At 39.6% G+C, this 25,003-nt stretch overlaps 2 protein-coding genes across 2 annotated transcripts; both read left to right on the top strand.

The window, feature by feature from the left end:
- Positions 1–2,260: 2,260 nt before the first annotated feature.
- Positions 2,261–15,517, top strand: LOC103151770 (zinc finger MIZ domain-containing protein 2-like). Its single transcript, XM_016681734.1, has 15 exons — positions 2,261–2,718; positions 2,850–3,062; positions 3,346–3,429; positions 3,581–3,758; positions 5,945–6,086; positions 6,687–6,765; positions 9,225–9,356; positions 9,508–9,613; positions 11,888–12,045; positions 12,139–12,206; positions 12,289–12,357; positions 13,423–13,664; positions 13,765–13,886; positions 14,529–14,732; positions 15,242–15,517. Exons 1-15 carry the CDS (start codon positions 2,500–2,502, stop codon positions 15,347–15,349), a joined length of 2,124 nt encoding a protein of 707 aa, XP_016537220.1. The 5' UTR covers positions 2,261–2,499; the 3' UTR covers positions 15,350–15,517.
- A 5,054-nt stretch (positions 15,518–20,571) lies between these two features.
- Positions 20,572–22,885, top strand: ppiab (peptidylprolyl isomerase Ab (cyclophilin A)). The gene is made up of 5 exons (XM_007571955.2): positions 20,572–20,697; positions 21,605–21,635; positions 22,092–22,180; positions 22,286–22,458; positions 22,541–22,885. Exons 1-5 carry the CDS (start codon positions 20,629–20,631, stop codon positions 22,671–22,673), a joined length of 495 nt encoding a protein of 164 aa, XP_007572017.1. The 5' UTR covers positions 20,572–20,628; the 3' UTR covers positions 22,674–22,885.
- The last annotated feature ends 2,118 nt before the right edge of the window (positions 22,886–25,003 follow it).

The following is a 25,003-nucleotide window of genomic DNA, read 5'->3' as shown; positions in this document are numbered from 1 at the left end:
CACACACACACACACACACACACACACACACACACACACACACACACACACACACACACACCGGAATGTTGGTTGTAAAAGTTTCCAAACGTCTTGGTTCTGACTCTGCTCTTTAGTTGGAACGTTTTAGCTGCAGGGCTGGAAATCAGAAGCTGTTTTTCTGCTTCATGCTCACATCAAGTCCAGGACACATGCTTCTGATTACCAGCAGAGACGTTGCATAATTAGATACTGGCTTGCCATTCAAACTTAAACACTGTATGAGTCACTGTCGAAGCTGAACAGACTGAATCACCAGCGCTGTGAGCTGCAACTGCTGAAATGAAATGTAAGCAGATTGCAGTATGTATTAATAACTAATACATACATAAATGTATGTATTAGTTATTAAAAACACACCCCAACCCCTCCACACATGTCTTGGGAAGATTCACTCCGTGGATGTTATAATCCACGTCCCAGCAGATTCTTTGCCAGATCTCTCCCTCTGGCTGAAAAAGCTGCTGAAAACCCCCAACATCTGGCTGAGATGCAGAAAGAACTCAATCTGTGGTTGCAAGGCAATTCTGGTCCTAGAATTTCATGTTTGCTTTTTTTCTTTCTTTTTTTTTTTTGTCCATGTTTGCTGCTTAAGTATTCAGTTACAAATTCACTTACCCAATGAAAAGTTAGACTAATTCACAAATGTCAATATTAGTGTCTGCAATATCAAGAACTAGGACTGCTTTGGTGTCCAAATTGCGGCCCTCTGAACTATTTTGGGCGATCCTTGATCACAATTCCAGAATAGCCTAAATTTGAACTTTTTACTTATGCCACATTGTTCAAAAAAGATACAAGTAAAATCTTAAAATGGACAATGTAAGATGCAACAGATAGGCCTGTCACAATCAACAATAGATAAATTAATTAATGATGACTTATTGTTTTTCTATTTTGTCTTTTCTCTTTCTACCAGAAACTGGATGACAAAAGTCTTCAGTCTGGTGCTTTGCTCTCAGCTAGTCTCTTTAATTGAACAACAGTTCTGTTTACAGAGACTTCAGAATTCATTTATTTGTTGTTTCTGTTTTTTTGTTTATTTATTTTGACTATTTGAAATGCCTTCTAGTTTCAGTGTCAAAGGTTCAAAGGTGTCAAAGTTTATTACATTACTTGAAAATGGTTTGAAAACAATAATTTTAACTTCTGGCAAAATTCAAAATTTTGCCAGAAGTTTTGCAAAATTCATTATTGTGACTGGACTACCAACATGAAGAATTTATCCAGATTTTCGTTTTCAATTTAATATTATTTATTAGTAGAGGGGACCATAAACGTCCCTTGGCTTTGGCATGTCCATTTCATGATCTTAGCAAAATTGGGCCACATCCTGTTCTTGTTGCTGAACAGACAAAAAATAAATCTAGAAAATCAAAAAAATGTATGATATGTTTTTCTTTTAATATGGCAAACCTGCAAGATCCGTTTTTTGGTTTAAACTCTACAATAATTTATGCATTCCTCGTCTACTGAAATCTGATTTCTTTGCTTATTTCGTTAAAATGTTGTGAGTTGAGTTTATTGTTTATTTAGCAGGTGAAAATAAAAAAATCATAGTTTTTTTGCAGTTATAAAAAAAAAGGAAAAATATAAAAAACTTTGTGACCCCTGGAGTGGTTTCAAGTTAAAAATGAAAACTTACAGATAATGAAAACTCAACATTCAGTGTTTCAGAAAATCTGAATATTTTGATATTCAGATTTTGAGGTGTGACACCAAGTAGCTGGTTGGTGTCCCACCCAAAAGGCTGACTAGGGTGATTCACAGCGCTAAGACCCTCCCCCTGGCTCTGATTGGTTGTTTCTGACCAAGTGGAGTATTTCTGCAGATGGCAGTGGGACGACAGGGAGAAGGCAGAGGAGCTTGTTTTTTTTCACAGATGATCTGTCTCATACTATCAGGACATAGTGACAGTTTAAACAAATATATAAAATATTTTTATAAAAGTTACACACTGCAGCTTTAAGCGTAAATTGACTCACACGCAGAGGTAAAGATAAATTACCAACTTATGCTTACCTGTCTCAGGCAACTTTAAGTTACTGAGTAGGAAAGTTATTCAGTTAATAAAGTCATTTTACAGAACTTATGTAGGTTTTAAATGTAAGTTCTAGTGATCATAAACTTAGCCAGCTGAACTCTGCAGATTTTGCTGAAGTTTTATTTTTGTTTTCACAGAAATGTATTTTTATTGGCTCTTGATTTGTTTTCCAGATCATGTCTTGCCTTAACATAATCTCCTAGCAACCAGACAACCCATGATTGCAGATGTCCTGATAACTGACTTCTTGTTAGTAGAAGTTATCAAAACATTTTCTTGACCTCCTTGTAACTTGGCGTCATTAGTTTATCAGTAACTTTCCCTCCCTGTGCTCTACAAGCCGACCAGGCTGCGGAAAAGAACCAGCAGGCTTTGTTTTTACGCCTCCTGTTTTATTTCCCTCTTCCCCCGGTCAGATGGGTGGAGCATCCCCTTACAGCAACCAGTTCCTGTCTCATTCTGGTCCCCGCGGGCCCCCAGGGATGAACCACGGCGGGATGGTACCCTTGAGGCCCGGACTGCCACCTTCCTCAGGTGGGCTGTATCCCTCTCACCCCGCGCAGGCCCAGAGGATGCCCCAGCACGCTGGCTTCTCAGGCGGACAGCAGGGCCTCAAGCGACCTTTCCATTCAGAGGTCAGTGGAGGTTTTAACTTCACTTTTGAGGTTTAGACTTTTTTTTTTTTTTTTTTCAATCATTACTGACATTTAGGACTCCGACTGCGGCTGAACCTGTGCGGTTCTTTAACTGTCGTCTCTTTTCCCAGGGGTTTCCGGGGCCACAGTACAGCTCCGGAGGGATCTCTGGGTATTCCAACCAGCCTGTGCAGTACCCCAGTGGTCCGCAGCAGAGATGCGCACCGTCACCCTCTTATCCGTCCAGTCGGATGCCTCACATGGGGCCGTACACATCTGGAACCCACAACCCATCACAGTTCCCTCCTGGTGCCAGCCAGCCCAATCCTCCACAGTTCTATAAGGTGATCAGATTCACTGTGGTTGACTATTACCGAATTTTGTTTAAAGCTGAATTAATTTGAAAACTTGTGAAACAAGTACATCACGGAGCCTTCAATTCAAAATTCAGATCTCCTGCCTTTGATATTTCAAATTATATTATGTTCAAAATTTAACCTGAATAAATGTTTGAGAATCGTTGAGGAATCCTGTGTGGATTTCTTCTTAACATTGATGCTGAATTTCTTTGTCTCAAGATAGGTGAGGAATTATCTGAACATTGTGTTTCTTGTCTGTGGCTTCCAGTCAGAGCCTTTCAATGGCCAGGGCAGTCTACCATCTGGAGCAGCAGGGGGCTACAATGCCTTTACACAGGCTGCAGTCAACGGGGTAAGTCTTTTAAGACTCCTTCAACGTGTTCAGTTATTGCCTTCTGTTAGACTCTAACCTAAATACATCTACAAGCGGAGCCAAGCATGGAAACTTTCAATGTGAAAAAAAAAATTTAAGTTCTAACTTTGTTTTCATCTCTCTTTCTCAGCCAGGTCGAGGTGCAGTGATACCTGGGTACCCCAACTCCCCGATGGGAGGGAACCCCACCCCACCGATGACCCCAGGGAGCTCCATACCCCCCTACCTCTCTCCAGGCCAGGACACCAAGCCGCCCTACCTTCCACTGGACTCTAAAGCCAACATCAGCACCCAGCAGCCCTCCACAGGTCGGTCAGGGTTACTTGTTGCCACACCCTCTATCATCTTAGAATTAGAACAATACAACCTCAGATGATCAAGAACCCATGAGATATTAAAGACGCAGCATGTAACTTTTATAAAAATATATTTTTTACATATTTGTTAAATCTGTGAGACAGATAATCTAAAAAAAATAATAGAGAAATACCCAACAACACAGGAAACTATTTATCCACCATCATCTATGGCCATGCTAACTAGCCTCAGCATTCATGGCAGGCTCTGCTGTAGGGGAGGAGCTGTTGTGTAGCAGAGAGCAAGGGGCAGGGTGTGAGAGTAGCTTGTATATGAACTTGATTGACGGCACTGACAGGGAGTGGTGTATTTCTACAGACGACAGTGGGGCCAAATGGAGAAGGTAGAGGATTACTTTCCAGATTACTTGTCTCATATTCTCCTGTCAGGACATAGTGACAATTTTAACAAATATGTAAACAAATGTATAGGAAGCATATATGTGGTCCCTAGAGGACTATATAGAGCCAAAATGCTGTGAAAGGATTTTGTTGAAGCGCCATCAGCTGCAGTGACTCCTGGTGGTCATATTCTGCGTGACATCATCAGTGTGTTCACAGTGTTTCCCTAAGTTCATTAAGATTTGCCGACATGCAAAACTTTTTCAGGATTTAGATCAGAGTGTCAGGATCCAACTTCAGCAAAACAATAGGAAACAGAGAGATGTTATCATATTCGCCTCTAGAATACATAAAGAGGTCATGGTCGACTCAATGACTACAGGGTCCATGTCCGATGTTTGGCCGTAATGCTTCAAGATACATTTGATTTCTTTTTAATCAGATTTTTCTCCAGCATATCGTTTCTTATGGCCAAACATCACATTTAACCTTTCTGTTCAAATATCAACTTTACAAACCTAAGCCACCCAATGTTCTCCTACTCTTCGGAGCCTTCTCAGCTAGAAGGGTCCCAAGACTGCTTTCTTTCTCCCACATTGCTTTCTTTTTTGAATTGCATCATTGCAATCTTTAGTCTGTAACACTAACACAGCCCGTGCAATCTAAGGATGTTAGTATTTTCTCCAAGTAGAGCACTGTTTCATCTTTGGGGTGAACTTAATGTGACATCCACTGCAGGGAACTGTCCGAAATGTTTTCCACTTTAGGAATAACCTCCTGAAACAGAATGACAGACTTTAAATTGTTGGGAAGGTGCTTTTAACCTTTCCCAGATTGATGGGCAACAAGTTACTTCCTCTTTGTCATTGCCATGATGCACACTTGAATTCTTCATAGTATGAAACCACTTTCATGGAAGTGTTCGTACAGTTGAATCAGAGTAAATTTTTCTTTTTGAGATCAGTTAGAATTATCAAAAATTATTTATATTTGCTTAATTCCATAATAATGAGAGAAAGAACATGCCAGAGATTGATTTATTAATGTCTTCAAAATCAATTACTAAAATAATTATTAATGTCTCTTTAAGGTGATAAAGGGTTGAATTTAACTTCAAGGCAGTCTTTTTATCCACTGTATGTAAACTTCTGGTTTCACACTGCAGCTTGAAGTGGCCCAATTCAGATTGTCTTGTCAAATGGGATTGTTTTTTTTGCTGTGGCCATTCACACTTCTAAATAAATGCCACCTGTATGTGTTCTGCAGTGTGAACGGGCAGATGACCTGAAAGTGTCCCGCATGCGCAGTAGCGTAACGTCAGCGTTCTCAGTGTTTGCAGAAGTAAACGTGGATGCTAACGGTGGAGCACAGCTTACACATTTGAAGTTGTCTGACCAGAGCAGCATATTAACAACTTAATCCTCATATTGTCCGTAACGCTTGTTGTTTTCTTCCCTCTTGCGTGTATCAGGTCGCAGAATAGTGACATTTGTCGAGTACGAGTGATGTTCAGGTTGGATGAATGTGACCTGGATGTTAGGTCGCATTTGATTTGGATACTTACTGGATACCCAAGTGGCCTGGGTTGCATTCAAAAAGAATCTGACCTGTGTTGTTCAGACTGTCATGAAAAGATCAGATACATGTCTGATCTTTACGTCAAAAAAATCTGAATTGGGTCACTTCAGGCTGCCTTAGTTGATACGTTTTACTGGTTGCATCTGTTTGCAGTTTATTGATATAGAATTTGAACTTTTGTTACTGATTCCAGCACTAAGATATGTTTCCCTTTGAAGGTAACCCTAGCGACGACCTGCGTCTGACCTTCCCGGTCCGAGACGGCGTGGTGTTGGAGCCGTTCCGATTGGAGCACAACCTGGCTGTCAGCAACCATGCATTCCAGCTCCGAGACTCGGTCTACAAAACACTGGTGATGAGGTGAGAAGATATGAATAAAGTAGTTCATATGTGATCTCCATCAAGGAAAAAGACTTGAGTCTGGTTCTCTTGATCAAAGAAATGATTGAAGGCTTTCAACACTGTGACTTTGCTACCCTAGTATGACACCTGGTGGCTGTTCAGGTCATGTACAAGGGAATCAGCACGTCTACATCACTATTCAAATACCATGTTTTTGTGATGCAAAAAAAGGAAACTTTTATAAAAGTAATTTCAGAACTTTTTCCAAGTATATTGTGACTATTATTATCAGAACTTTTTCCAAGTATATTGTGACTATTATTATGAAGAACTGAACTAAAAAAACAAATCAGTCTGTTGGAAGAAAAAAGGTAAAACCTAAAAAGCTGCAATAACTCTGTTGCATACATGAAGACATACTTAAGCTAACACTGAAGCCACTTTTGATTTGGCTTACAGCATTCTGGCTTCTTGAATTTATGCTTATCATAAAGTATCGTGAATTTGATTAAATACACAGAAAGTTGAGCTGTTTATCTAACACAGGAAACAGACCCAGATGCTTAGGAAACCCCACTATGGGTCTGTTTGACCACTGTGTTGCGTCTCCCCCTACAGACCAGATCTGGAGCTACAGTTCAAATGTTACCACCATGAAGACAGGCAGATGAACACTAACTGGCCTGCCTCTGTGCAGGTAAGCAGCACCTTCAACCTTTTTCACTGGATCCAGCTCTCAGGTGGATTCGTCTCATGTTCAAGGAATCCAAACTGACTCACTGATGTAGACACTTTGCATTGATCTCATATATTTGAAATGAGCTATTTGTCTATTTACTCTCACGATAAAGTATCTTTTATGTGTGTCAAAGAAGTCTTTAAAGTGGACTCTCCTTATTCATCTACTCAGCTGATTGAGGCCAAGTTACCTCAGTGAAGTTGTGTTTGACCTTTAATTGTCTGACTAAATTAGTAACACTGATCTTGACTCAGTGGAAATGTTGGGACAGCTCTTTATGGCCACCATGTTGCAGTGCAGCTGACTTACAGGAAGAACAACATTGAGGCCGACATGTGTAATAACAGCTTTTGGTTCTGAAACTGTAAGAACACAGAAACCATTTGATAAAGAGCTCTTTTAGTTCTTTTTGAACATTTTGTCTTCTTACAACCACTAAGCCTTTGGCAATAAGCAATAAATCAATTAATCACATCATAAATGAAAATGAGCTCCTTTATGACAAATGTTCTAGGCTGTCTTGCCTCTTATGTCTGAACCTAATGATTATTATTTTTTGACGGCAGTGTTGTTTACGGAGACGTCATAATCCATTTTGTTTATGGTTTCATTTATGTTTAGATTTTATTTCCATCTTAAATTTTTTTTATTATTATTTTGAATAGTCAAAATGTTTTCCAGTTCCGGTTTTAATTAAAGTTTATTGATCTTTAAGATGATGTACTTCCATTCTTATTTCACTATCTTGACATAACTTGAAAATGCCACAATATTATGGTTCATGGCTGTAATTCCTGGGACAATTTAAAACTGCTTCCTAAGAACGGTTCATTTGCTAGCAGCCTACTCAGCCCATTAATCTAATTTAAACTGATAACATCAGAAAAATACAGTTTTAATCTCTTATTATACCCATTTCAAATCTGCAACAATCAATATGTGTACATGGATAATTAAAAGGATAAAATCAGTGATTTGCTCACTACCATAAATCTAGATAATTATTAGCAGCTCTTTGCCTATCTTATGCATATTTTCTTCATTTGACATCAGCGCTAACGGCAGCAGTCAGCCACTGGCAGGGCCAGCTGCCGTTATCACTAACTGTACCTAAATGCAGGTCATCCAACATCAGTACAGCCACTTTATTGTAAGTTTTTTTGTATTATTATTTTGTTGTTGTCACCTTCAAAATTGAACAAATACTTATTTTGTTATTCATTAATGACTGTCTCGGAGGAAACTGTTGCAACAACAGCATGAAAAGAAAATGTCTCTAGACCCATTTTTGCATGAAAGTGCATATTATTGCATCTAATGCCATAGTGGCAAATAAATTCCAGAATTCCTATAAGCATGTAGAGATGAGTTTTGTGGCTCCTTTTCTATCAGTATCGATGGTTGGATAATATAAAATCATGTGATGGTGATATGATTAATAAACATGGCAATTGGAATATCATCTTCTATAAAGTCACTTCATTTGCTTTAATCTCTTTCAGCGCCTTTTCTGATTTTTAGTACATAGAGTTGTATAGTAAACAATGTTCAGGTTTTTGTAGTCATGCTGGTGCTTTATATTATAAGCTGAGATGATGTCACATGTTTGCAAGTTGTCTTTAGTGTAAAGACCTGGGATTTATGGTGTTTTTATGGTCTCAATATGTGCCTTTGTGAATATATATTGACATATTACATTTATTCAACTTTTTATATTTTGGCCATCAGTTTCAATTCCAGCCTGCCAGATTTTCTTTCTCATCTCTACATGAGCTGAATATTTTAGCAGGTCAAACTGCATGAAGCTCAGTTTGTGGCAAAAAAAAAAAAAAAAAAAATTATTCATGTATTACTAAGTTTGAATCCAAGGAGGTGAATTTGTGGAAGAGAAATTATGTTGGAGAAAAAGAAATGTGCCATCAGAGATTGTGACACTTTGAGCATTTAGCGCTTTAGGTATGTAAGCATGGACACAGAACCGATTAAATTACAGGATTCAGCAGTTTAGAGAATATAAAACCACAAGTGTTATTGGAGAGTGGTCCGATATCAGCCAGAAACGAGTATCGGATCACCTCATTCTGCATTTGTATCCCACGTACAGTCCCATTGGTTAATAATAAATGAGTTTGTTCTCATACCTGTTGTTGTTGACTATAGTTCTCTGGTTTAGTAATATCAATTTATCAAGCCTGCTCCAACATTCCAGCAGGCTTGAATGTTGGAATGTTTATTGCTTTAATAAGCAATAAAAGTGTGTATGATTCTTGCTAATATCTTATCAACATCGGTATCTGTCAATACTCAAAGCTGAGTTATCGGTATCGTATCGTAAGTGTAAAAATTACATCGGGACATGCTTAAAAGGCGACAGATTTGTATTCTTGATTGTTTTTTTTCTGAACTTTCTGTCTCAGGTCAGCGTTAACGCAACTCCTCTGTCCATTGAGAGAGGGGACAACAAGACCTCCCATAAGCCCCTGTACCTAAAGCAAGTGTGTCAACCGGGACGCAACACCGTGCAGATCACCGTGACGGCATGCTGCTGCGTAAGTCCAGATGCCTCATCTGTCCGGTCGCCGCAGCGACACTCTACTAGATCACGGATCACAGGGATGCAGAATCTCACGCTGAATTTGTCCCCTCCTGTCTCTTTGTCCCCTCCTGTTTCTTTGTCCCCTCCTGTTTCTTTGTCCACAGTCTCACCTGTTTGTGCTGCAGTTGGTCCACCGGCCATCGGTCAGGTCTGTCCTGCAGGGCCTGATGAAGAAGAGGCTACTGCCAGCTGAGCACTGCATCACCAAGAGTGAGTAAACTTGCACTATGCTTGATCTGCAACCTTTATAATCCAAACAGCCATTTTGCCCTCAGTGCAGCTGAATAAAACATGTTTAGAGCCACAAAAGTTACATAATTTAGTTGAAAAAAACATTGCTTATACATTTTGATTAATACCTCCTGCAAACAATCTTTTCTCATTTTTCAAGAACCATCATTTTATTTCTTTTTACATTTTAAGAGTAAAGAGAGACTCAATATTTTTACAGTAAAGTGGATGGATTCATTTTCGTCTATGTGGTGTTGATGTTTGTGGAAAATTATATGAAAATTTTTTTATTTCCTCTAAAGTTTATTTACATACACTTAATGTCTGTACAATCTGAGCTCTTAAAATTGAAGTAAATGTTTTTCCCTACAAAGTTTTAAAAAATTCACTAGTTCTTTTAGAGTCATTTGTTCACAAGTCAGAACAGTACAAACAACCAATGACCCCCAAAATTTTGGAAATGTCTGTTTTTCTTTTAGTAAGCCCTTTTATTTTTTTTCTATATTTAATGATATACAGATTTCCTAAAAATTGTTTATTGTTGAGCAGATAAAACTAAAAAAGTTTGAACAGCTGCATTAGTTGGTTCTTAGTTGGTTCTTTTTATCAAAGTTCTTGTAAGCTATGGTGGAAGATCCAAAGAGCAGACCGGTCCGACTGAGTTTGAACTATTCTGAGAAGACCAGAGTTGCTATTCAGCTTGACTGCAGTGAGCAGAGAAGAGGAGCTGCATGGCAACAATGAGGACGCCACCAGTAGAGCAGCTGTGGACTGTTTCCTAGTGGCAGTTGCAGTCGTCCCAGTGAGACGTGTCTGGTCCCTGGTGGGCTGCCACAGAATCCACCTGATGTTGTTAAGGAACTCTGGAAACGGGAACAGGCTTTTGCTGTCTCTGCTCATTTCTCACAAGCATCCGGGATCATCTGCCTCACGTAACCATGGTGACACAATGCCACCAGAAGGAAAAGTGTTACGGAAATTCCACAAATTCTTTGCATATCAAGGTTTATAAAAGCATAATTAAAGCTAAAATAATGTTTGTTTGTTTATTTTTATTGATTTTCTTGTTTTTGCAACAATGTTTTCATTTCTACACGATATTTTCATCTGATTCCACACATCAGTGGCAGGCCTGTCAAAATTACAAATGTATTTTTTCCTGTAGAATGTGAAACTTTTAATAAACAGTGATGGAAGTTAGTGAGGGCTTTAATTACATTTTTGGGATTTGTTTTATGTATTTTATGTCTGTTATACTATACTTTATTTTTTTGTTATTATGAAGCTTATAGTTTTTTTTAATTATTATTTAGAAGACCTAATCTCTAAACATTTCTTTCCTGGAGTTATCCCTCAAAGCTAACTTCAGCTTAGCTTTGGAAAAAAAAAAAACAAGTGTTTTTTTTTCTAGAAAACAAGTGTTTTCTAGAAAAAACACAACAAAACAAGTGTTTTCTAGAAAAAAAAACATGTTTTAGGCATGTCTTACAAGTTAAAATAAAAATATTCTTGTGTATCCATCTTTAGAGGTTTAAAGCACTCTTAAATGAAGCATTCACACGTGTGAATCCATGTCAGGTCGGATGTTTCACTGCAGTACATGTGATCCATCAGGTCACCGTTGTTTGTCTGTTGTTTTAGAAAAAAGTGAAACTTTTCAACCCATATAAGTAGCCAATTTTCTGACAGGAAAAACTCCAGCTGTTTTCTTCTATCGCTCTTCATTCAGACGAGTATTTCTAATGTTTGTCAGGCAAAACAAAGTCAAATGGGTGTTTAGGGGCTGGGACTCCATTTTGGTTTCAACTTGGGTGCACTGATCCTAACTTGGCCAATTTCTGATCTGACCTAACAAAACCGATTTGAGCAGCTTCAGATTTCTCTTTAACAATAATAAAAGAGATATGAAGGAACAAACATTCAAAAACTTCCTTTCTGAGAAGAGAAACTCAAGTTATATGGAGCTCTTCTTTTACTATATGAACCACATTTATAACAGTTTGTACATGTGGAAGCAGTCTCTTCACAAAGGGGTTTTACTCATTTTTGAAGGCAAAGGAAAGTTGTGGAGTTTATCATCTGATATTAATGATTAATCAATGCTGGTTAAGGTCAGTCGAGCTATAAATCATCTGATTCCGGTCACCAGCCAGTGACCAGCATCTCTGTGTTTATCTGCTGCTGTCTGACAGCTGGAGTGTTTCCTGAGCAACGGCGTAGTCAAATATTGTCGCCGCTCTGCCTTTCTTGCAGTAAAACGAAACTTCAGTAGCGGCACCATTCCCGGGACGCCCGGTCTAAACGGAGAGGACGGAGTGGAACAGACTGCAATCAAAGTCTCCCTCAAGTGTCCGATCACATTCAGACGAATCCAGCTGCCGGCCAGAGGCCACGACTGCAGGCACATACAGGTAAGGTCACACACCACTCCGCATCACACACCTCCACTGCTCCAAATCACAACTTAACACGCAGCGGCCATGTTTTGTTTTTTTTTCTTCAAGTGTTTTGACCTGGAGTCTTATTTACAACTGAACTGTGAAAGAGGGACGTGGCGGTGTCCTGTGTGCAAGTACGTACAGAGGCAACTTTTCTATCAAATCTACTTTTGCTGATATGAAACTGAACCAACTGGCTGCTCCTCTCGATTGCAGTAAAACAGCTTTGCTAGAAGGCCTGGAGGTCGACCAGTACATGCTGGGGATTCTGGTCTACATTCAGAAGTAAGTAACAAAAAAAAAAAGCACATAATTGTGAAACACTTGTTTTAGAAAAAGTGACACTTTTCAACCCATATAAAAATTATATTGAGTGAAAAACACAGACTGAGAATTGAAATGGGGGATAGACAGAGCTGGAATTTAGAGGCTTTTCAAATTAAAAGTTTTTAGATTAACAAAATACTGAAACCTGAATCAGTGAACATGTGTGTGATGATTCTGTAAATAAATCAATGTCAGATTGTTCAGTTGATCTCAAACACAGCGAGTCAACAAGGTCCTGAGGGTTTTTAGTGTAGAGCAGGGGCTTTCAAAGTGCGGCCCCTGGGGCCATTTTGGCCTTTCTGAAACTTGTCATTTTTTAGGATATTTTCCTTGACATGTTTGTATCTTGTTAAACGGAAAATATTAAGTGCAATACAAAGAATTTCCCGATAATCAGTGCCACAAACATCCAATGATTTATGCCGGCCATGTTTCACTAAATACAGCAACAGTTTTAGAAGAAAATCCTTATTTTTGTTGCTGAAAATAAACCAAAACCATTTTACAGACCTACAAAATAGAAAATAAGTCTGAAAAGTTACAGGTTAAACAGGTGAACATTTGAACATGTTTACAGCAGGTAAACATTAAGATGCAAAATATTACAAAATCTTACATGTTTAATTTATTGTGGTGCAAGTAAATACAGTGTAACTGGTCATTAGGGCAATGGTAGATAGAAAAAAAATTTAAAACAGAATTTTTTAGATTAATCTCAGAAATTTACTAGAAACAAACTTTGAACTTTCTGAGTTTCAAAAGATGAAAACTTTTGAGTTTCTTTTCTAGAAAATTTACACATTTTTCCCTCTATATACAGTGACTCCAATACACCATCATGAGTAAAAGACAAAGAATTCACAATAATCTTTTTGTGTTTTTATGATATTGATGATATTTTCCATGGCGGCCCTCAATCCTTTTCAACTTGGTGATTTTGGTCCTCAGCACAAAAAATTTTTTATACACCACTGGTTAAGAGCTTTATATCCTAACGTAGCGGTTCTGTTTCCCCTCCCTCAGTTCTGATTACGAGGAGATCACCATCGACCCGGTGTGCGGCTGGAGACCCGTGCCAATCAAGCCCGACCTCCACATAAAGGAGGAGCCCGACGGTCCGGTCCTGAAGCGCTGCCGCACAGTCAGTCCGAGTCACATGGTCCTGCCGAATGTGATGGAAATGATCGCGGCCCTGGGGCCCGCTTCGTCCCCATACCAGAGTCTGAGTGCAGGGGGCAGGAACACCCCCGACTACAGCCGGCCAGGTAGCTCAACGATTTTGGCCCTAGTGATTAAAATATTTGGAAACCCCTGATATGCTGCATGCTGAACCGAAGTCGTGCCTGCTTTGTTTTGCTCTTGCAGGAAGCCAGGGATTCTCCGGACAAACGGGATTTACAGATTTCCCCAACACTCCTGGGACCCCGACACTCGGAGAGTACACCTCCTCCGGACCGCAACCCCCCCTCCCCTACCCGTCTGAGCAGGTTAGACATATTTAAGCCAAACAAACGGCTCTTTACAAAACCAAATATCTACACCACATTGTTTAAAAACCTAATATTGAGCACTCGCACAGCAGAATAGGTTTCAGAAAAGTTTTCATCCATACGAACCTGAGTGTTGCTTTAAACATGCCAAACCCACAGGGGGCAGTGTAGCGTAAAGCTAAAACTTGTCAGCCAATCGGATTGCTTCAAAACAACCACAACTTCCTGTTAGAAATTCAACATGGTGCCAGGAGGTCCATTTGTGTGGACAGATATTGAGGTTGAACTACTTTTAAATAACGCATTAGAATACACACTTAATAAAACACAAGGCGATGTTGATCAGAAAGTTAGGCTGTAATGCATGGGACTCTGTCAGCTTTTCCATGTAGACACACAAACAGAAATGCAGTTTTCTCAAATCTCCACTTTAGTCTGAGTTTTTATAAATTAATGTTTTCAGTGATATTAAACTGAGTTTTCTTGTGGATGAAAGGCTAAAACGCATAAAAATGAATTTGTTTTCCCAGATATCGACATACATGTAGACTAGGCCTCAGATTTAGCTTACATAATTGTAGGAGAAAACCTATAGATTGTATAGTTAATTGCAAAATTATATATTATAACTGCTTTCAGGCGACCCACTCTGGAGGAATGGAGCACTCGCACGGCAGCATCCTCCAGCAGCACGTATCGGGGGTCCACAACAACCAGAGTCTTGGCGAGGCCAGCAGCCCGCTAGCACAGAGGAGCTCAGCCACACAGAACTCACGGCTGCAGGGCGAAGGCTCCTTTGGTCTGGGAGGCCCTGGAGGGGAGGGGGCCGATCACGCGCTGGATGTGAGTGACAATCAGGCCTGAACAAGGAAAAACAAACAGTGAACAACTTGTTTGGGAATTTTTTTTTTTTTTTTTTAAGAAAAATACTGTGAAGAAGTTCTTTGGTCAGGATGAAACATGGCGGCAGGATGATGATCCAGGTTTGTTTTGCAGTAACAGAATCTTTCAGCTTATATGTTGTTTGCTAATTAATAACAAAGTAGAATAGTTCAGGTATTAGTAGCTCTTTTTACAAACACCACAAAAACTTTTTATTGAAAAATATGAGTTTTTGGGGTTTTTTTGTTTTTATTTGTGTGTTTCCATTGAGCACATTTATTTTTGTAATTCCAATTGTAAGGCCAGTGGGGGAACACAGCAAGTGTTTTTTTTGTGCTAAAAGGCAGGTTGCAATTTCAATCAGTGTTTTTTTTTTCTTTCTTTGAAACAGCAACGCCATGAAAAACAGAAATAGTCATGCTAATGTACAGAACCCTCAGCATCTCACACCATTTCTGTCCGCCCTGCAGCTTCTTCCCGAGCTGACCAACCCAGATGAGCTGCTGTCGTACCTGGGCCCCCCCGACCTCCCGAACAACAGCAACGATGACCTGCTGGCACTGTTCGAAAACAACTGACGTGTGGACGGCGCCGAAGAGGTCCGCCTGGCCCCCCGTCTGCACCCGCTTCAGCGTGTGCGTGCATACCAGTGTTTTTGTTCGTCTCTTGTCTTTTAAGTGTCCTACTGTACTATGAGGTCCTTTCAGTGCAGTGTGGAGGTGCATGAAGGAACACGGCGAGTGAAGAAAAAAAAAAGGGAGCCTAACAGGCACCAACTCCACAGGCCAGCATTTCAAACACAAGCACAAGCCTCAGACTGGGGGGGGCAGGAGGTGTGTATGAGGAAGATGATGGAAGCTGAAGGATGCACACATTAACTTTACTGTAGCTGCTTCATGTTGCCATATGCCAGTGGTTCCCAAACTTTTTCTCCTGGGCCCCCCCAGCGGTTTCCAAACATTTTCTGGGCCCCCCCTATGCCCTATGCTGTCTGGTTGAACGACGTGTGTGTTTCTGTGTGTGTGTGTGGGGATGGGGGGGGAAGAGGATGAAGAGGATTCTTAGAGACTCCCTGTCTAACTTTTTTGGGGGGCAAAATAAATGTACGTAGCTAGACATAGACACCAACATCGGTAGCCTACAGGCTACTTGTTAACAAGCTTAAAGTGCTGTATTGATATTAGCTAGTCATCTTTTAGCTAACATTACCTGCATCCAACAGCTTTACTCAACTCAGTCGGTTAGTTTGGAGGGAAAAACTGTGAAAAGTTCTTTGCATTTTGCTGGTTTGCTGCCTTAATTCTAATATACCTACGTAGCTCCGCCCAGCAGCAGCAGGTCTCCTTCACAGGTGGAAACCCAGCGCGAGCGTTGTAGCGCCCATGTTGCGTTTGAAGGCGGCTCGGAAAAACAGGTTACAACATGTTAACAACGGATTAAACAGTTTTAACTGCTGATAAAAGTGGCAGAGGACACAAATATGGGAAGTGTGGAAGCCTCTACTGTATCAAATTGACATAGGAATAACAGAGAGTTGGCCATTCTAAGGTAAAAACCCAGCGCATACAGTGTTCATGTTTTTTTGTTGCTTTTTTTTCATCCAGATGGCTTCCCGCGCCCCCCGTGCAATGGCACGGCGGCCCCCCTAGGTGGCGCGCCCCACAGTTTGGGAACCTCTGCCATATGCATTTGAAATATTTAGTGGAAAGGAGCAGGTTCCCATCTGTAAGGCAAAGACATCAGTGGAACCAAACTACAAAAGAAATCAGCTCAGTACTGAAACAGTAGCTGTGTTTCCAGTGATCATGTAATTTGTGCAGTTTGACATTCCAAAAATAAACACGCTAATTTCAAAAACGCTCTCGTTTTTGGATAAAACATTTTGCCGTTACAATGATTTGGTTTTTGACCGTATTGATATTAGTTTATTTCGCAAAACTGCATTGAAAACACATTGTTTTCATATCACACTAGTCACATGATCAACAATCAAATGTTGCCGCTAGAGCAAACCATGAAGGAGACGATGACGGGAAGTGGTTGGATGATGATGGAGTGAAAGTGTTTTTAATGACTTATCGTCTGAACAAACTTATTGATGTGTGATTTTAATTGCGTTTCTTATTTAATGGAAACAACACAAATGCGAAATTGTTTTTTGTCGACATCAGTGGAATATTGACAGTTTTGTAACAGAAGCACAGCTACTGTGATGTCACTTATATTTGAAGATTAAAGCTCCTCACACAGACAGTCATACAGAGTTGGTTTTTATTCTCTCACAGCAAGAGAGAGAAAGAAATATATTTTTAAAGACAACATTAAAGCCTATTTGGGAAAAGCTTGCCTCATAAAATCATCTGTATGTGTGACAATCTTTAGTTTTTTATGGCATTTCAGAATATTTCATCAAAGACATAAAAAACAAAACCAACATCATTTATTTGTCGACCTTTAAATTATTTATTTCTTCATTTGTCTGAATATTAGGAAGGAGAGTAAGAATTAGGACTGGGAACCTGGACAGAACAACAAAAATGTAACTTCCTCGTATCATTAGCTTAAATAGTCCTAAAACAATACATTTTATACTCCAAATGCAATTTTAAACCACCTGAGCTGCATTCTTGAATTTCCATCGTATGAAATCAGTCCACTAACACTGATGGTTTTGCTTTTAGTGTCATTAATTAGAAAATGACTCACTAAAACAACAAAAACAGACCAGTTCTGGTGACACTTAGTGCAATCGCAGCATCATTGTTTTCTGAGGTTCACTGTGTCTGCGACGTGCTTCAGCACTGTGGGAAAAGAAATAAATAAAAAATCCCCCGCCACACCAGCACCACCACCGTTCCTTCCCTCTGTCGGGGCTTTCAGAGCTATGTGTGCGATGGCCTTTTCTGCCATTGTATGTTTTTAAATGGTTTGACATGTATAACCCATCCAGACGCGGGTTTATGTACTGTATAATCAGCTGTTTTCATTAGAGAACGTGTGTGTATCAAAAGAATTGTTAATCATGGTAACTTTGTCATTAGTTGGATAATGGATCATTGTTGGCACTGTATACATTCTATATGTTAGAAAACTATAAAGCTGTTGTAAAAAAAAAGAAAAAACTATCAGTGTCATACACACAGGCAGACGACGCATGTATGACAGAAACTAGTCATCTGACAACGGTTGGTTCCTAATTCTACTTTGTAAAGCTGAAGTTTGTTTTTTTTTTTTTTTTTTTTTTTTTTCTATGATCAGTTTTGCAACCACACCCTTTGTGGTTGAACGTTGCCTTAACGAGGTAACTACAGCAAAAATGTTCTTTGCCAATTTGAGCAACAGCGATATTATATTTGGAAACAATGGACTATTTAACTGCAAATTTGCTAGAAAGGAAGAAGAAAAAGCTTTTTTAAATATGTAAACTACTCCACATATTTTGTAGCACATTGTAATTGCCATTATTTTCTATTTATTTTTTAATCATATTCATCATTGTACCCATATTTACTTTGTCTCCCCCTTCACTATTTCCCTCCTCCCACCTCTGAATCTAAATTAAAAGTCACTTTATTTGGCAAAAACTGTTTGATCTTTCATCTTTATTGAAAACGTTTCTTGGCATGTGTGACTGGGATCCACGTTACTGGACTTTCTGCATGGAAGTGTTTTAATCTGAACACTTTCATTAATGGTTAAACAAAGGTGGAGTTAAAAATGGTCAAAATCCAAGTTCCTATCGGTCCAAAATAACTGGAAATGTGTTGTTAATCAGAAGAACTTGATCAAATCATCATCAGGAAGTGCGACGGCCTCTTTGAATCGGTACCTTGTGGAGCTTACTTGAGCAAGCAATGACCCTGGAGAAGCAACAGTTGCTTCTGGGGAGAAACACCTGATTGCAGTTTTCTGGCCAATCGCTGCTGATCTTTTAAAGTCTGGCCTGCCGATTGTAATTTTGGCCGACACAGAGGGGTTTTTTTGTTGTTTTTTCGTATTGTTTTGTTTTTTGGCTGTAAAGTCACTAAATATATTGACAAAGTCTCTGAGCGACTGTTGTTAATTGAGCAGTACAGACGTGACCTGGCGGATCGGTCTGCCTGTCAAACCTCTCACAGCAAAGCAAAAGGGAACAGAGGCTGATTTCCAGACATTTGCGGAGGAGAGAATTGTTTTCTGTGCTAACATTTCCTAAAGAATGGCAAAGACTCGGTTCATGAGAGCAATGATGAAGGCAGATAATAATAAAACGACTATCAGTAATTGCTGCTAATGGAAGCTCTGCAGGCTTTTCAATCATTAGTTATTTTGTTTTAGAAGTAACGGCAGTGGATTATTTCTGTATTTTTATACATCCGGAATTAGATTTAAATAATTTTAGAATACAGAAATGAGGCTTTTTAAACTATTATTTACAGGGTGTACTTTGTTTTTACAATCACTGTAAATAAATGCAAACGTTTTTTGTTTTTTTTGTGTTTTTTTTTCCCTTCAATATCCCTTCAGGGGCTCCGTACTTGTGCTTTTTATTCCAGAGAGGAAATGGGCAGAGAATGGATTAGGGCAGTGGTTTCCAAACTTTTTCTCTTGGGGGACCCAGTAGTTTCCAAACGCCCCTTATGGCTTACAAATAGCTGTCTGGTTGAACAATATGTGTCAGTGAAGGAGGGAAAGGGGGTGGGGGGATTCTTAGAGACTCCCTGTTATACTCAGCCCCGGAACAAAGGGGGGAATCAGCTTTTTTGGGGGCAAAATGAATCGTAGCTGAACATAGACAACAACAACACCAGTAGCCTAAAAGCTACTTGTTAACAAGCTTAAGGTGTTAGCTAAAAGATGACTAAAAGCTAGTCATCTTTTAGCTAACATTACCTGCATCCAACAGTTTTACTCAACAGTCGGTTAGTTTGGAGGAAAAACTGTGAAAAGTTCTTTGCGTTTTGCTGGTTTGCTGTCATGATTCTAACACACCTGCATAGCTCCGCACAGCAGCAGCAGGTCTCCTTCACTGCCGCACAGGTGTAAACCAGCGCAAGTGTCGTAGCGCTCATGTTGCGTTTAAAGGCGCCTCGGAAAAACAGGTTACGACATGTTAACAATGGATTAAACAGTTTTAACTGCTGATAAAAGTGACAGAGGACACAAATATGGGAAGTGTGGAAGCCTCTACTGTATCAAATTGACATAGGAATAACAGAGAGTTGGCCATTCTAAGGTAAAAATCCAGCGCATACAGCGTTCATGTTTTTGTTTTTTCATCCAGACGGCTTCCCGCGCCCACCCTGCAATGGCACGGCGCCCTACCTAGGGGGCGCGCCCCACAGTTTGGGAACCTCTGGGTTAGGGGAAGACGCATAGCAGGGGTCGGGAATCGAACCCCCGGGTTGGGGGCACAGCGCTCTGCTTTTGCACCGTGAACTCCTCCAAAAGAAGTTGTCTTGCCCTTTTTATTGCTGAGTTACATTTACTTGATATACTGTCATTCAAAGCTTCTGTAGTATTATTTTTGATGTAAAAAAGATGAAGGAAAAAAACTTTCTGGGGGTTTTATTAAACAATAAAATAAAAATAAACTTTCAAATAAAATAAACTTTGCCTGTTAAAAATATGGGTTTTATTAGGTGGTTTATGTTTTCCTGCGGTCTCTGGCTCGCTTTCAAAAGTTGTCATATCATGAAGCTAGTTAAGCACACGCCTATCTGGATTCCTATTGGTCCATTCTGAAGTTTTTCGTAGTGCGGGTTTATTAATTGGTTGTTAGAGAGCGTTTCGTCACCTTTTAACCAAAATAAACGGAGTCTCTTAGCGAGTTGTCTTGACTCGCGCGTCTCCGTCTCATCCCTCCAGAGCTGTAGAAATGGGAAACCCCAAAGTTTTCTTTGACATCACGGCTGATGGGGCTCCACTTGGCAGGATCGTAATGGAGGTAAGCTGAAGCTGCTCACGTAAGTCTGAGTTCAGGAGTAAGACAGGGATCCGTACCTGTGACTGACCGTGCTGACGACTTTGCTTTTGTTTAGTCATGTATTCTGATGTCATTTATTTCGCCACTGACCCCAATAATAATGTCTAAAACTGCGTGCAGGTCATAAGAAATCCTGAAAGGGTTAAGTGGAAACTCCCAAAATTTGCGCTGTCAGAACAGAAAACAGCTGAAAGCAAAATGTAACTGGTCCCAGTAAAGCCATGAACAAGCCTCCCCGTTTTGACTTATTTACAGATTCTGAGCTTTCCAAAGATGTTAAACACATGGAAACCCCCGTCAGAAATGAAGAAGATAGGGCCAGTTTGAATGCTGGCTCTCTGGAAACCAGATCTGCGAGAAAACGGCTCTCAACGTTTCTAAACGATTCCCACCAAACCTGTTCCGCAGCCCGGGTTGTTGAGGCATTGCTGTGCTGAGCCCCACCCCGCAGCTATGACTGGGAAGCTGTGCAGACTTGTCTGACTTGTGTAGTTGGAAATGTACATTTTTAGAAGTTTTCACCTTGTGCTCCGTTTTCCAACAAGAGTGTGAGCCTTTGTCCCTGAGCCATCTGTGAACTCTGACCTTTAGACTTAGGGAGCGAAACACAGGCTATAACTTGATTTTGGTGACACTGCAAGCATCCCACTCCCTTTCCCCCACCCCCTACCAGGTTGGCACAGATTGAGGTTTTAATTATGACAAAAATAAGTATTATCACCTCCTTAATCAATCCTGCCTTGACAGTTGTCTAACTAGCTAGGGGCCAGGACCCTAGTTGAGGAAATTAATTAACTTTTTAAAGATTTTTAAAATGATTGATATCACCTTGTATTCTAACTTATTTGCTTTCCTCTTTGCTTGGCAGCTGCGAGCTGATGTGGTCCCAAAGACTGCAGGTGGGTGACCCTGAAGCTTCCTTCAGAGCTAACTGAGCTGCTGCTGCTTCGCTGAAACAGATTCACACCTGATTCTGGAAATGGGACGTCAATCCTCAGGAGTTTATTATTCATTCATTAAGTTTATTCTGAATATTGTCAAGAAAATCACCAAGATATGAATTCTAGATAAATGCAACGTGACTCAAAGGAAACTGTATGATTTAGAAAAAAAAGAAACTCGAATAAGAACAGAAAAAAGAGTGCACTGGTTATCAAATATCATGTAATAAAGATAACCTGTGCCAGTGCTTTTTTTATTTTCAGACTGAGGTTGATAATTAGAAATATTCATATTTTTAGTCACTTTTAGTCAGTTATATTCCAAAAACTGGGTTCCGAACTGTTAATTTTTTTTTTCTTGGTTGCAGTTGATGTTTGTGTCTGAGGAATAGTGACATTTATGATTTTTTCCAGAAAATTTCCGGGCCTTGTGCACCGGTGAAAAAGGGTTTGGTTACAAACGCTCCATCTTCCACCGTATTATCCCCGGATTCATGTGCCAGGTAGAGTAAGTGCAGGAAACTGCCATTGTCCGTGCTCTGACCTAACGGGATGGGTGGATGGCAGCACTGATTCCAGAAGACCTCTTTATTTTCTTGAATATTTAGGGTGGAGATTTCACCAAACATAACGGAACTGGAGGCAAATCCATCTATGGTAATACGTTTGCTGATGAGAACTTTACGCTGAAGCACACAGAACCAGGGATCCTTTCCATGGCGAACTCAGGACCAAACACCAATGGCTCCCAGTTCTTCATCTGCACAGAAAGGACACCCTGGTGAGTCTGATGTTTCGTTCAGATCCTCAGTTTGGTCTCGGTGTTGCTACACACACTGATGATGGGCTGTTCTGCTGTGCAGGCTGGACGGCAAGCACGTGGTGTTTGGCAGTGTTGTGGAGGGCATCGATGTTGTCAAAAAGATGGAATCTTACGGCTCAAGTAGAGGCAGGACAAGTCGCAAGATTACCATTGCTAATTGTGATCAGCTATGAGCAGGGCAGCCGTTTGACCTGCACTCTGTAAGGTCAATGAGTCAACCTTGGTGAAATACCTTCTTCCTGTTTGATCTCATTTCTGCTGTGTTCAGATTTGTGCTGGGACATCTTGTAACTTCTGTGATCTTTCTTTGGAGGACAACACTTGTTATAAAAATCAGCATAAATTACACTGGTGTTAAGAAAAATAAAATAAAAAATTAAATCCAGCCACTGTGTAGGTTTTTGTTCCTAGAAAACACTTGTGGTCACACTTGTTTCACTTGACATCTACTTGTTTCATACAGTGCCTGTCGCAGCCTTCTAGGTTCCAAAACCAAACATTTCCAACAAATGTCGTGGACGGTGACAAGTGGTTTGATTCTTGCACGCACTTCCGACTTGATTGTTAGAAAGAAATTAAATGCTTTATACAAAATAACTACTAAAAATCCCTTACAACTTAGTTGAAAATGAAAGTTAACTTACTCTGACATTTCAAGTTAAAAAAAGTGGTAAAAAAAAAAAAATCATTTTACATAAACCTCCCATCATCACATGAGACATCTGTCAAACAACAGATCTCCACCAAACAACCTGTGTTCTTAAAATTGGAAGGTCTAAAAGTTACCAAAGTAATCTATATAATTCCAAATATAAAAATGAATTACAGATTTATATTCTAATCTAAAATATATTCTAACTGCCCAAAGAAGAAAACAAAATAGGTAGAAATTACAATTCACAAAATTTAACATAAATGGCCACAACATCCCGGCCCCTAATTCATCTACAACAAGAATTACATCTAATATCTTTATAAGTGACCATTACCAAATGTATTATTAATATTAACATTTAAGCATTAGCAGACTTTGCTCTTCAATATCTTTCTATTGTCACATAATTCATTAAAACATCAACTTAGTCCAGTAGTCCATGTCGTACATCTTTTTAGCTTTGTCCAACTGGAAAAGTACATTAGCAGCTTAGATGTGGAGCAAACTTATTTCAGCACAGCTGCACATGTTAGACCTGATCTTTAACCTCTGGATCAGATTCCAAATGGACAGGCATTTCTTTAACAATGTCTGTTAAAACTTTGTCTTGTGACAAAGTTTTAACAGATATTGCGCCCTCTTCTGGGCCATCTGTTTGTTGTTGGGCATTTTTACTGCTGGATTAAAAAAGGGTAACTTCAGGTAATAGTGCCCATCTTTAAGCAAAGCTGATTTTGACATAACATCCAGGAACTATTTGTCTTCTGCAGACCTCTCAGTAGGCTCCTGACACTGGTGCTCTACAAAATCCTGGTTATACTGACTGACCAGCATTTCTTCCAAATTGCTGATAGAGATACGGTTCACCTGAATAGAACCAGCAACATGTCCATTTTCTTCATTTGGTTGGGTTGAGTGGACCATTAACAACCCAACCAAGGCGTGTTAGCACATCATAAGGCTTTTACAAATCAACAATGATAATCAATTTTTTTGTTTTAGTTTTGTTTTTTTAATAAACATACAATTTCTAGAAAGTGACAAACACTGATGAGCATAAAAATGAGATTGCTTAAATATTCATGACCTTTTAAGTGGCTGATGTAATTTGACAGAGGTCCAGCTAATTGGTTCTACTAAATCAGTCTCAAAATGACTGCTTTGTAAAACAGTCCCTTCAGATTTTTACGATTGTGGAAATTCACGCAGAATAATGATTGCCACAATTTTTCGTACTGATGCGGAATTGTGAGGGGTTTTTGTTCCAGAGTTTCTGCAAAAATTATCAAAAATATTGGGTTTCTGCTGCCTCAGAGTTACTTGGTGTGAAGTCATAGTCTGTGACAGACATGGCAAGTAACAAAAGTTACATTTACCGTCACACATAAGCACAAAGAAGGGAACAAAGCAGTATCTCTCTGTTTTCCATGAGATTTGAGGAAAGTTATTGTAAAAGTATTCCAAAACTCCTTTAAAATATTTCCAAAGTACAGCCACACTCACTCGTCATGAATAACTTTGCAAAGCTAAGCTACTCTGCCATGTTTGGCATTATCTGATTGTGACTTATTCTTCACATTGTAGAATGTAGGGGTATTAAATACAAAAAACACGGTAAAACTCAAAGGATTTTTCTATTTATTTATGACCGAGTACAACATTTTTCAAAACAAAGTTGACCATCGTTTTTCACCGTAAAAAGACCAAGTTGAAGAACACTAATTAAGGCATGAACTTCTCCTTTCGGGGGGAATCACAGACAGAGTGAAACAAAAATAAATTCGCTGGAATTCCAGTCTTTCTATCGAAGGGCTGCTGCTAGGAACCACAGGGATACAAACGGGAACA

Source organism: Poecilia formosa, unplaced genomic scaffold (assembly GCF_000485575.1).
Source record: "Poecilia formosa unplaced genomic scaffold, Poecilia_formosa-5.1.2 Scaffold291, whole genome shotgun sequence".
NCBI classification, from domain to species: Eukaryota; Metazoa; Chordata; class Actinopteri; order Cyprinodontiformes; family Poeciliidae; genus Poecilia; species Poecilia formosa.
This window is presented reverse-complemented; position numbering and strand designations above follow the sequence as displayed.